Genomic DNA, 10,531 nt, shown 5'->3' on the forward strand with positions numbered 1-10,531 from the left:
CCGCTCCGACCCACCCCCAGCCCGTGAGAAACAACAGGGACGAGCGACTCGGAGCGGATTCACACCAGCTTTATGTCCAAGACACACGAGCGCTGCCTACAGACATCATAGATATGTAGATTCTTTTAATTCCATGGCTTTACGTTCCACACAGTTGAACGGGGTCCAGAGGAGGAAGAACAAAGAGGGAAGGGAATGGAACAGAGGAGGAACCACTCGGGCTGCTTTGGTTATTTCCGCGCTGTCGGGGTTTCTGCGCTTCGGGAGTCGGGAGCCGCCCTCGGGGCCGTAAGGCTGTGGAGAAATCTGGGAGAAGCCAACACCAGAGAGCAGCGGGGACGGGATCCCCCCGCAGAGTGCAATTAGAAGGGGTAATTAATACTGCAGCGGGGTGGAAGGGGTGGAGGTTGGTCTCCGGGGACCCAGTGGCAGAAGTGCCACCACAGCTCCCGTGGGAGACTCGGCACCTTGACCGGGTCAGCGAAGAGCACGAGCCAGCGGCCACAGGGAGCCTCATGGCGAGGAGGACCATGTCTTCTCCTGGGGATGCTTTTCCCTGGAAGCAGAAGTCGAGGATGGAGGTGGAAGGCGAGGGCAGGTCCCTCTCCCCGCAGAGCGACGCGGCCGCTGCGCCTGTGCCCCGGGCAAGCAGGTAGAGATGGGCACTGAAGGGCTCTTCCAAGGTGCCACCTTTCCAAAAGCTTTCCTGTCCTTCGCATCATGGTTTTTTCTCAGGGAATAATGTCCCAAGGGACCGTTAATGCCATCGTGGAGCTCAGCAGCTGAGCCAGGAGCTTCCCTACCCAGGAGACGCCACGGATCTCCCTCCCAAAGAGGCAAAGAGCCATCAGGCAACCACATGGCAGCTCCTGGTGTGGCTGGTGGGCCAGGGGGATGAAGGCAGAGGCCGTGTGCGCAGGGCCCAGCCCGTGGGGAGATGGCTTCGGTCTTTCAGGAATTGCTCTTGTGAGGTCAAAAGGGAAAGAAAACCCAACCCCCCATCAAACCAAGTCCCCATTCGTGCTGGCAAACAGCCACGCTGGAGCAGAGGGCCAAGCTGCATAGAGAAGGCTTCGTTTCATCACGGCAGGGGAGGAGAAAGTGCTTTAAATCACTGGGGAGAAAGGAGCTCCGAGAGGAAAGGCAGGAAAGCAGCCCAGGAGTGGGGCTGAGCGAGCAGCGCTGATGCGCGTGGGGTACAGGATGTGACCCCCTCAGGGCTTCTCCTTTCCCAGCTGCTTATATATCATAGAATCATAGAATAACCAGGCTGGAAGAGACCCATCGGATCATCGAGTCCAACCATTCCTAAGCAAGTCTCTGCTGAGCCATCCTCAACACTTCTTCTTGAGGAGCTCCTGGAGATAGCGGGCGACCTCTGCAGCCGATTCCCAGGGAACGACGGTGGCTTGGAAGGCTCCAGGCTGCTTCTTCTCCATCTCTTGGGTCATGCGGTGCATGGGGTAGCCCTTCCGCGGGAAAGCCACGTCAGCTGAAGTCAAAGTCACGGAAGGGCAGAAGTCATTGGCGCCGTCTCCCACGTAGAAGACCCTCTCGAACTCCACCTCCTCCTGGGCCCTCTCCGCCAGGTACTCGGTTAGGATTTTGCGTTTGCACATGTTGGCCGGGCAGTCAAGGCACTTGTGGCTGTGATAGGGCCCCAAGGTCAAGTACCCCCTCTTATCAAAGCTCGACGGGTTGCTGAAGATCTTGCGGAAGAGGGAGTAGAAACCGGCTGCCCTCAGATTGCATTCGATGCCAAACATGTTGGCATCGGAGATGAGGATGATCTCGAAGAGCTCGTGGTTCTTGGAGAGGAACTGGAAGAGGTCCGGCATGCCGGGGGACAGGGGGATGTTCTCGTAGACAGTCTTGAAGTCCCCCATCTTGACGCCCTGGTCCCCCATGTACGCCAGGACGCGCTGCATGTACTCGTTGTAGAAGCCCTCGCGGAAGGTCTCTCGGATGTGCTCCGGGAGGACCTGCCCCGGCGCCGCCCGCACGATGGAGTCGTCGCTGTTCTCGTTGATGATGGTCTCGTCGAAATCGAAGACGAGGAGGTATTTGGGTGGCCGGGGGCTGGCCATCCCGACGCCCTGCGAGGTGGAAGGAGGACGCCTGCCCGTTCGCTCGAGGCTTCAGCCTCGGCAACCAGAGCAGCGAGGCCGCCAACCCTGCCCAACGCTGCTCCTTGGCTTCCTTACCCCAAGGCAGCTTATTAGCCCAGCTGGGCTCGGAGGGGGCTAATCCCCCGCTGCCAAACCTCTGCCCTGGCCCTAAGGCGTTTATCCTGCCTATAAAGGGATCATTTTGTCACCGCTAATCCCGCTCCTGCAGCCCAGGAGGTCACTGTGCCGAGCGACCGCCGCACACGTCCCCCACGGGACGCGGGCACAGGAGGCACTTTGGGGTGTTTGGTCCTCGGGGGGTGGTTTGCATCCCTGCAGACCCTTCTTTCAGGTTGATTTTTGCTCCGTGGGTGCAGTTTCCCCCCTGCTCAAGCTCCCCAGAAGCCTGGGAAGCCCTGAGCTGCCTCCTGCCCTGCTCTAAACTGAGCCCAGCCCAGCCTCCCGTTGCCCACCCCCAGCAACCCTGCTCCTCTCCGGCTTCTCCCATCCCGCCTGCGCCCCGAGCTCTGCTGGGGACCCGCTTGGTGCTCCCTGTCCCTGAGGGGCGAGGGGACAGCCCCGCTCGGAGAGGATGAGCCCAGCACTGACCTTAAACAGGCATGGCAGCCCGACGCCCTCGCAGCACCTTTTCATGGTCACAGCATCGCTCTGCAGCGGCGCTGGTGGCTCTCAGGGCTCACCCGGCTGCAAAGCACACACAGGGGGCTGGGGTTAGAGGTGGGTGTTAGTCCAGCTGCCACCTTTGGGCTTCGGTTGAAAGAATCATAGAAAGAATCATATAAGAACCAAGCTCTTCACCAAATCTGGCTGCACCTGACACTTTTTCTTGCATTTCTTCTTAGAAAGGAGGGGAGGGCAAAGCAGAACTCTTCTAAGAGAACACGATCCAGCATTTTCATTGAAAAATGAGAAAGTAAGGCTTCTCGCTCAGCACCCACAATAATTACCTTCGGGGGCAAGGGCACAGATGCCAACAAACCCATCTCACAGAACCCAACGGAGGAGCCAGCGGCACCCACGGAGCCTGCATGGATGTGGCCGTGCTCCTCCTTGGGAAGAGATTTACACCCTCAGCTGCTTCCTTGGTGCCCTTGGAACTGGACCAGCATCAGATGAGGTGGCAGGGCAAAACATCCTCAGTTTCATAGAATCATAGAACCACCAGGTTGGAAAAGACCCACTGGATCATCGAGTCCAACCATTCCCATCAGTCACTAACCCATGTCCCTCAGCACCTCGTCCACCCGTCCCTTAAACCCCTCCAGGGAAGGGGACTCAACCCCTCCCTGGGCAGCCTCTGCCAGGGACCAATGACCCTTTCCGTGAAATATTTTTTCCTAATGTCCAGCCTGAACCTCCCCTGGCAGAGCTTGAGGCCATTCCGTCTCGTCCTGTCCCTTGGGAGAAGAGCCCAGCTCCCTCCTCTCCACAACCTCCTCTCAGGGAGTTGCAGAGAGCAATGAGGTCTCCCCTCAGCCTCCTCTTCTCCAGGCTGAACACCCCCAGCTCTCTCAGCTGCTCCTCTTGTTCTCCAGCCCCCTCACCAGCCCCGTTGCTCTTCTCTGAAAGGTGGTTTTACCCCAGCTGCCACCTTTGGGCACTTCTCTACATCCCACAGCGAACCCCAAAACTTGGGACCTTGCGTACCAGGAACAGAGGAATTAAAAGAGGCTCCAGAGCAAGAGGCGAGTGGGCAGAGCCCGGTTAATGCTTCTGATCCCTCTTAATTCCCCCTGAGCGCCCGAGAGCAGCCAGCAGGATGGTTCAGCAATAAACAGAACAACACACGCCCGGTGCCCAAACTGCCCTGATGTCCTTGCAGAGCAGCGTTTGAGGCGTTTCTTTTAACAGAACGATGCTCCTGGAACGAAGGCAGCGCCCAGGTTACATCTCCTGATTTTTGCTGACCTCCTGCAGCCCCCAGCAATGAAAGCAGAACGATGAGAGACCTTAAAAACCACAACTTCAGCACCAAACCCAGCTGGAAACTCCAGCAGAGGGAGAGCAGGAGGACCAGCACCCTGGGACACGGGAGATTTGTAACTGGGCACCACTAACTCGGCTCGAGGAGAGTTTCAGTGAGTTTTTTTTTTTGCCATTGGCAAGACAACAGGAGGAGTTTTTCACCTGAAGGTGATTTCTGTGGGACTTGGCTGGTTGGACGCCCAGCACGAAACTCTTCTGGGCACCAACGCGACGCAGGGCTCCGCTAGAACAATGAACCACGACCGCGTTCAACGTTAAACCCCAGAAAATCCTGTAAAAGCGACTTTGTGAAACCTTCAACCCAAGCGTGGGTCGTTTCTTTGTGGAGGCATCGATTAGAAGCTGATGTTTGTTTGTAGACACCGTTTGAAGGCAAATAACGCCACAGCCAGGCTGGGAGGGGTAAAAGCCACCACAATTTTCAGGTTCAAACCAAGAGAAACAGAAAAGTCCAGGATGGGGCTTTCATGGAATCATGGGTTGGGTTGGAAGGGACCTCAAAGCCCATCCAGTTCCAAGCCAAACCATGGGCAGGGACACCTCCCACTGGATCAGGAGCTCCAAGCCCCATCGAATCTGGCTTGGAACCTCTCCCCATCACAACTCACCCAGCGGCTGCTTCCCGGGAGCGGTTCCATCCACCTTCCGCAGGAGAAGGGCTCCTTCCAAACCAAGATGCCGAGCATCCTGCAGGGCCTGGGTGGTGAGAGAGAAAAAAAGCAACGGAGCCCGGTGGTTAATCGCCACCAACGGAAAGGCTTAAACGAATGGAATTTGGGATAGGGGTCAAAATACGCCTGATAAAAGCAGGGAGCCGCCGGGGTCACCACGGGAACAGCTCCCCAGGGTCGTTTATCATAGAATCATAGAACCATAGAATCATAGAATAACCAGGTTGGAAGAGACCCACCGGATCGTGGAGTCCAACCATTCCTATCAACCACTAAACCACGTCCCTCAGCACCTTATCCCCCACATCTCTGCGTTTTCTTCCCGCTGGAGGATCCCTCCATCCCCAAGAACCTCAGCAAAGGCTGAGCCGGACTCGATGCCCACGTGGCCTCGCCAGCCTGGAGCTCCCCACGCGTCCCATGGTCCCGTTCTGGGGTTCACGAGGGTGCGGGATGGGGCTCAGCACCCGGGTTTGGAGCTGGGAACGGCTGAGCCTCCGAAGAAGGGGGCAGGGGGGCGATTCCCAGCTGTTTCACCCCCAACCCGCTCGGCTCTTGACTGGTTTTAACATGTTTTAACCTTAAAACCCATCCGATGTCTCTCATACATACGACATGTTTGGGTTTCTACATTTCAACTCGAAGCCAAAGCGCAAAAGCAGGAGGACGGGGGTCCCGGTGCCCCAAAAAGCCGAAGGGGAGCTCCCCCCCATCCAGCATCGGGATCCGGAGACGTTCCCCCAGCTCCTGGAATAAACCCGACCTCTCCCATCCCCGGGAGCCGCACGCGCCCCGAAACGGAAGCAAATGAGCTCATTAATTATAATTAATCATTAATTATAAAACCAGGTGACAGCAGAGCTCCAGGGGCGTCCCAACCCCCCCCAACAACCCCTCAGCTCCCACCTCACCCCGAATCCGCTGGCGAAGGGCACCGGGACCCCCTTCCCGTGGACACCTCGGGGTACGGGATGTTCCCTGGGTTTATGGGGTTTTATTTTCCCGGCTGCTCCCGGATTTCTGCACCAAACCCACCCCAGTTTGGCCCTAAAATGCGGTGGGTGGTGGTTTACGAGCCCAAAATTGGAGCTCGGTTCCCCCGAGCCGCTGCAGCCGGGACCCACAGCGGCTGCTGAACCGGTACCGGCACCGGCACAGCCCAGGGACTCACGGGCAGCTGCTCCTCGGGTCCTCCCGGTACCGGGATCAGCTGCAACCGGGCTGAGTCACCGTGCGTGGAGCCTCCAGCCAGGGCAGCACCTCCCGCTACCGGTACCGGCATCTTGGACCCTGTAGGGACCTACTGGATCATCATCTCCCGGTACCGGTACCGGCATCTCGGTCCCCGCAGGATCCTACCGGATCAGCATCTCCCGGTACCGGCATCTCGGTCCCTGCAGGGACCTACTGGATCATCATCTCCCGGTACCGGCATCTCAGTCCCTGCAGGGACCTACCGGAGCAGCATCTCCCGGTACCGGCATCTCAGTCCCTGCAGGATCCTACGGGATCATCATCTCCCGGTACCGACATCTCAGTCCCTGCAGGATCCTACAGGATCACCATCCCCCGGTACCGGCATCTCGGTCCCCGCAGGGACCTACCGGATCATCATCTCCCGGTACCGGCATCTCGGTCCCCGCAGGGACCTACCGGATCATCATCTCCCGGTACCGGCATCTCACACCCCGCAGGGACCTACCGGATCATCATCTCCCGGTACCGGCATCTCGGTCCCTGCAGGGTCCTACGGGATCATCATCTCCCGGTACCGGCATCTCAGTCCCCGCAGGGACCTACCGGATCACCATCCCCCGGTACCGGCATCTCGGTCCCCGCAGGGTCCTAGCGGCTCGTCGCCCCCCGTTCCCGGCCTCCCCGGTGCCGCCTCCCGCCCTCCGGAGCCCGCGGAGCCTCCTTACCGGGTGGGACCCCTCGGGAGCGCCCGCCGGTGCCCGGTTGGGGCTGCGGGGCGCGGCCCCTTTAAGGCGGCGCGGCCCCGGCGCCGCAGTCCCCGCCCGCGCAGCCAATCGGAGAGCGCGTTGCCGCCGCCGCGGGGGCGGGGCCTAAGGGAGACACGCCCCCTTCGCGAGAGGCGGGGGGAGCGGGGTCCTAGTGCCCCCCCCCCCCCTCCACCGGGGGTGTTCCGAGGGGGTTTGGCCCCAAAAGCTGGGGAGACGCTCGCAGCCCCGGGGGCTCAGGGGACCCAAAAGTGTATAAATGAGCCCCAAAACGCAGCCCCGAGGGGTGGCTTTGCCTTTGTACCCCCCCCCGGAGAGCCTGGTCCTGCCCGGGGGGAGCTGGGAGGGAACTGGGAGCAATGGGGGGAACTGGGAGGGAACTGGGGGCAGTGGGGGGGGAACTGGGGCCAATGGGGGGGAACTGGGAAGCAGCTAGGAGCAATGGGGGGAACTGGAAGGGAACTGGGGGCAGTGGGGGGAACTGGGAGGGAACTGGGAGCAATGGGGGGAACTGGGGGCAATGGGGGGGAACTGGGAGGGAGCTGGGGGCAATGGGGGGGAACTGGGGGCAATGGGGGGGAACTGGGAAGCAGCTAGGAGCAATGGGGGGAAACTGGGAGGGAACTGGGAAGGAACTGGGAGCAAGGAGGGGGGAAACGGGGAGCAATGGGGTAAATGGGGAGGGAACTGGGAGCAAAGAGGTGGGAAACTGGGAGCAATGGGTTAAACTGGGAAGGAACTGGGAGCAATGGGATAAACTGAGAGGGAACTGGGAGTGATGGTGGGGGGAAACTGGGAGGGAACTGGGAGCAATGGGGGGGTAAACGGGGAGCAATTGGGTAAACTGGGAGGGAACTGGGAGCACTGGAGTAAACTGGGAGGGAACTGGGAGCAATGGGGGGGGAAACTGGGAAGGAACAGGGAGCAATGAGGGGGAACTGGGAAGGAACTGGGAGCAATGGGGGGGAAACTGGGGAGGAGCTGGGGGCAATGGGGTAAAGGGGGAGGTAACTGGGAGCAAGGAGGGGTAAACTGGGAAGGAATGGGGAGCAATGGGATAAACTGAGAGGGAACTGGGAGCAAGGAGGGGGCAAACTGGGAGCAATGGGGTAAACTGGGAGGGAACTGGGAGCAAAGCGGGGAGGGAGCCAGGAGGGCCCAGGGCTAATTTGAGGCACTGGCTGTGTCCCAGGGACCCCAAATTGCAGGCGCAAAGCCAGCAGCCCCAGTGCCCGCAGCCCAAAATACCCGCGGGGCTGGGGGGCACCTGGGGTTTTGCAGGAGCATTTAATTTGTACTGGGATGGAGAACAAGGGAGCTTGTTCAAAGGCTGCAGGAGAGGGAGGGGACGCAGCAGCGTGGCCTTGGGAAGGCGTAGTCAAAGAGTAGCGGAGCTTGGGTTTTGCCCTGCTTTTTAATTAAAATGGTTTGCGTCCTTCCATTTTTAGACAAAATTCAAAAAGGCTGCAATAAAACGCGATTTTCCGCTCCCTCCCCGGGCTGGACAAGGGCTGCGTGCCCCGGGCTGGCGATGCCACGTTGCCCAGCTCTCCCGTATCCCCGTTCCAGCCCCAGCCGGGAGCATCCCTGCCTCCAAATGCTGGAATTCCAGGACCTTGAGCAGCCCTGGTCCCTGTTAAAGGACACGGTAGGGTTGGAGTTGGAGATCTCTAAGGTCTTTTCCAACCTAACGATCCTATGATTCACCCACGGATGGTGCCTGCAGCCCCGGCTGCTCCCGAGAAACAGCCCTGGGTACCAGGGAAATGTTTTATCTTCTATTTAGTCTGAGACCCCGGGGCTGGGATGCAGCGTGGGTTTTGCGTTTTCCCCTTTCGCCTTCTCCCCCTCGGAGTTCAACAGGTGACGCCGCTGGATTTGTCTGTGGGTCCAAGGCAAGCGGGACCCTCAAAGGGCGAATTCTGCACCAGCAGCTGAAAGAATCATAGAATCATCAGGTTGGAAAAGACCCACTGGATCATCGAGTCCAACCATCCCCATCAATCACTAACCCATGTCCCTCAGCACCTTGTCCACCCGTCCCTTAAACCCCTCCAGGGAAGGGGACTCAACCCCCTCCCTGGGCAGCCTCTGCCACTGCCCAGTGACCTTTTCCATGAAAACTTTTTTCCTAATGTCCAGCCTGAACCTCCCCTGGTGGAGCTTGAGGCCATTCCCTCTCGTCCTGTCCCCTGTCCCTTGGGAGAAGAGCCCAGCTCCCTCCTCTCCACAACCTCCTCTCAGGGAGTTGCAGAGAGCAATGAGGTCTCCCCTCAGCCTCCTCTTCTCCAGGCTAAACACCCCCAGCTCTCTCAGCCGCTCCTCTTGTTTTCCAGCCCCTCACCAGCTTCGTCGCTCAAGGCAGCGGGGCAGAGATCATCCCAGAGACATCAGACAGAGGAGCTTGGCAAGGGTGCTCCTGTGTCCCAGTGATTTTCCACTGTTGAGAACCCCAGAGAGCAAGTGAGGACAGCGGGGCTGGCTCCTGGCAGCCCCTCAATAGCAGGAGCCTTCGGAACAGGCGGCTTCCCCACAGCAGGAACAAACACACACGCCTGCACGCTCCTCTCCACGCCTGCCCTCCTGTTTTTCTTCCACCAAGCCCATTGCATCAGCGTGCAGCGAGCTCATCTCCGCCTGTCTGTCTGTCCCATCCCTCCTTGCTTTTGTTTCCATCCCAAATCAGCTCGTGGAAGCAATTTGGCCACTGGCATCAGACCTGCTGGTGCCCATGGTCTGCAACAGAAATTTGGGGAGCTCGGAGCAAGAGAAGCTTTCCTTGCGTCGAGGGAGCCCAGCCCGGAGGCAGGAGGATGAGGGACCTTCCATCAAACCTCCTCGTTTCGTGCCATCTCCTCCCCGCAGCGCTCGCCAACAAGTGGTATTTGTTTAGAGCAAGGAATGATCAGCAGCCAAATATTTATATTATGGTTTATATTATCAGAAGATGGAAAAAAAAGCATAAAAGCTCCCCAAAACGCAGCCCCGGAGGGTCGGTGCCAGCTCCAATTTTGCCCCCCCAGGTCCCCAGGGAGGGGATGGGGGAACCAGGGATATTTTTAGGTGCTGGCTCTGCCCCAGGACAGCAAATTGCAGGGTGCTGGGGAGGGCACACAACCAGGGCAAAACCTCAAGAAAAATTTTTTCTCAAAGAAGAAACAGGAAAAACCTCAAGAACCAGTAATAAGAGAGCAAACTCCATTCATGGCGCTCCCTGCGCCTCTTTCTGAGCCCCCAGCGCAGCGGTCGGGACCCGAAAACAGCGGCCACCCAGGCTGAGCTGCACCTCCCGGTGTTTCTCCTGTCACTGTGGGCTTCAAGTTTGATATTTAATGTTCAAAGTCATAGAATCATAGAATTACCAGGTTGGAAAAGACCCACCGGATCATAGAGCCCAACCATTCCCATCAAACACTAAACCATGTCCCTCAGCACCTCATACACCACTTGGGAGAAGAGCCCAGCTCCCTCCTCTCCACAACCTCCTTTCAGGGAGTTGGAGAGAGCAACGAGGTCTCCCCTCAGCCTCCTCTTCTCCAGGCTAAACACCCCCAGCTCTCTCAGATGCTCCTCTTGTTCTCCAGCCCCCTCACCAGCTTCGTTTCTCTTTTCTGGACTCGCTCCAGAGCCTCAACACCAGGGAAGGGAGGAGGACACGCCAGAGGACACATCAGGTCACCACCCACCAGGAGTCAAAGTATTTTCTGTGTCCTGTTCTACGTAACAGGTAGAGACGGGAATCACGTGCAGCGAGATAGCGCTTCTACCAAGGGATAAGCTTCTG

At 58.6% G+C, this 10,531-nt stretch overlaps 1 protein-coding gene across 2 annotated transcripts; it reads right to left on the reverse strand.

Moving 5' to 3' along the window:
* Positions 1–48: 48 nt before the first annotated feature.
* On the reverse strand, positions 49–6,723 carry PHOSPHO1 (phosphoethanolamine/phosphocholine phosphatase 1). Of its 2 annotated transcripts, XM_069876850.1 has the most exons (5): positions 6,709–6,723; positions 4,724–4,811; positions 2,718–2,813; positions 1,304–2,096; positions 49–1,238 (listed from the first exon to the last, which is right to left on the reverse strand). In XM_069876850.1, exons 3-4 carry the CDS (start codon positions 2,760–2,762, stop codon positions 1,335–1,337), a joined length of 807 nt encoding a protein of 268 aa, XP_069732951.1. In that variant the 5' UTR covers positions 2,763–2,813; positions 4,724–4,811; positions 6,709–6,723; the 3' UTR covers positions 49–1,238; positions 1,304–1,334. The 2 variants fall into 2 exon arrangements, with proteins under 2 accessions (XP_069732951.1, XP_069732952.1); XM_069876851.1 differs by lacking the exon at positions 6,709–6,723 and having other exon boundaries at positions 4,724–4,824.
* Between the last annotated feature and the right edge of the window lie 3,808 nt (positions 6,724–10,531).

Source organism: Phaenicophaeus curvirostris, chromosome 26 (assembly GCF_032191515.1).
Source record: "Phaenicophaeus curvirostris isolate KB17595 chromosome 26, BPBGC_Pcur_1.0, whole genome shotgun sequence".
NCBI classification, from domain to species: Eukaryota; Metazoa; Chordata; class Aves; order Cuculiformes; family Cuculidae; genus Phaenicophaeus; species Phaenicophaeus curvirostris.

Bases quoted from the DNA above. Each gene is read 5' to 3' on its own strand.
- PHOSPHO1 (XM_069876850.1), bottom strand. From the start codon at position 2,762: ATGAAAAGGTGCTGCGAGGGCGTCGGGCTGCCATGCCTGTTTAAG. The intron at 2,097-2,717 runs GTCAGTGCTGGG...TCCACCTCGCAG, and splicing joins GGCTGCCATGCCTGTTTAAG to GGCGTCGGGATGGCCAGCCC.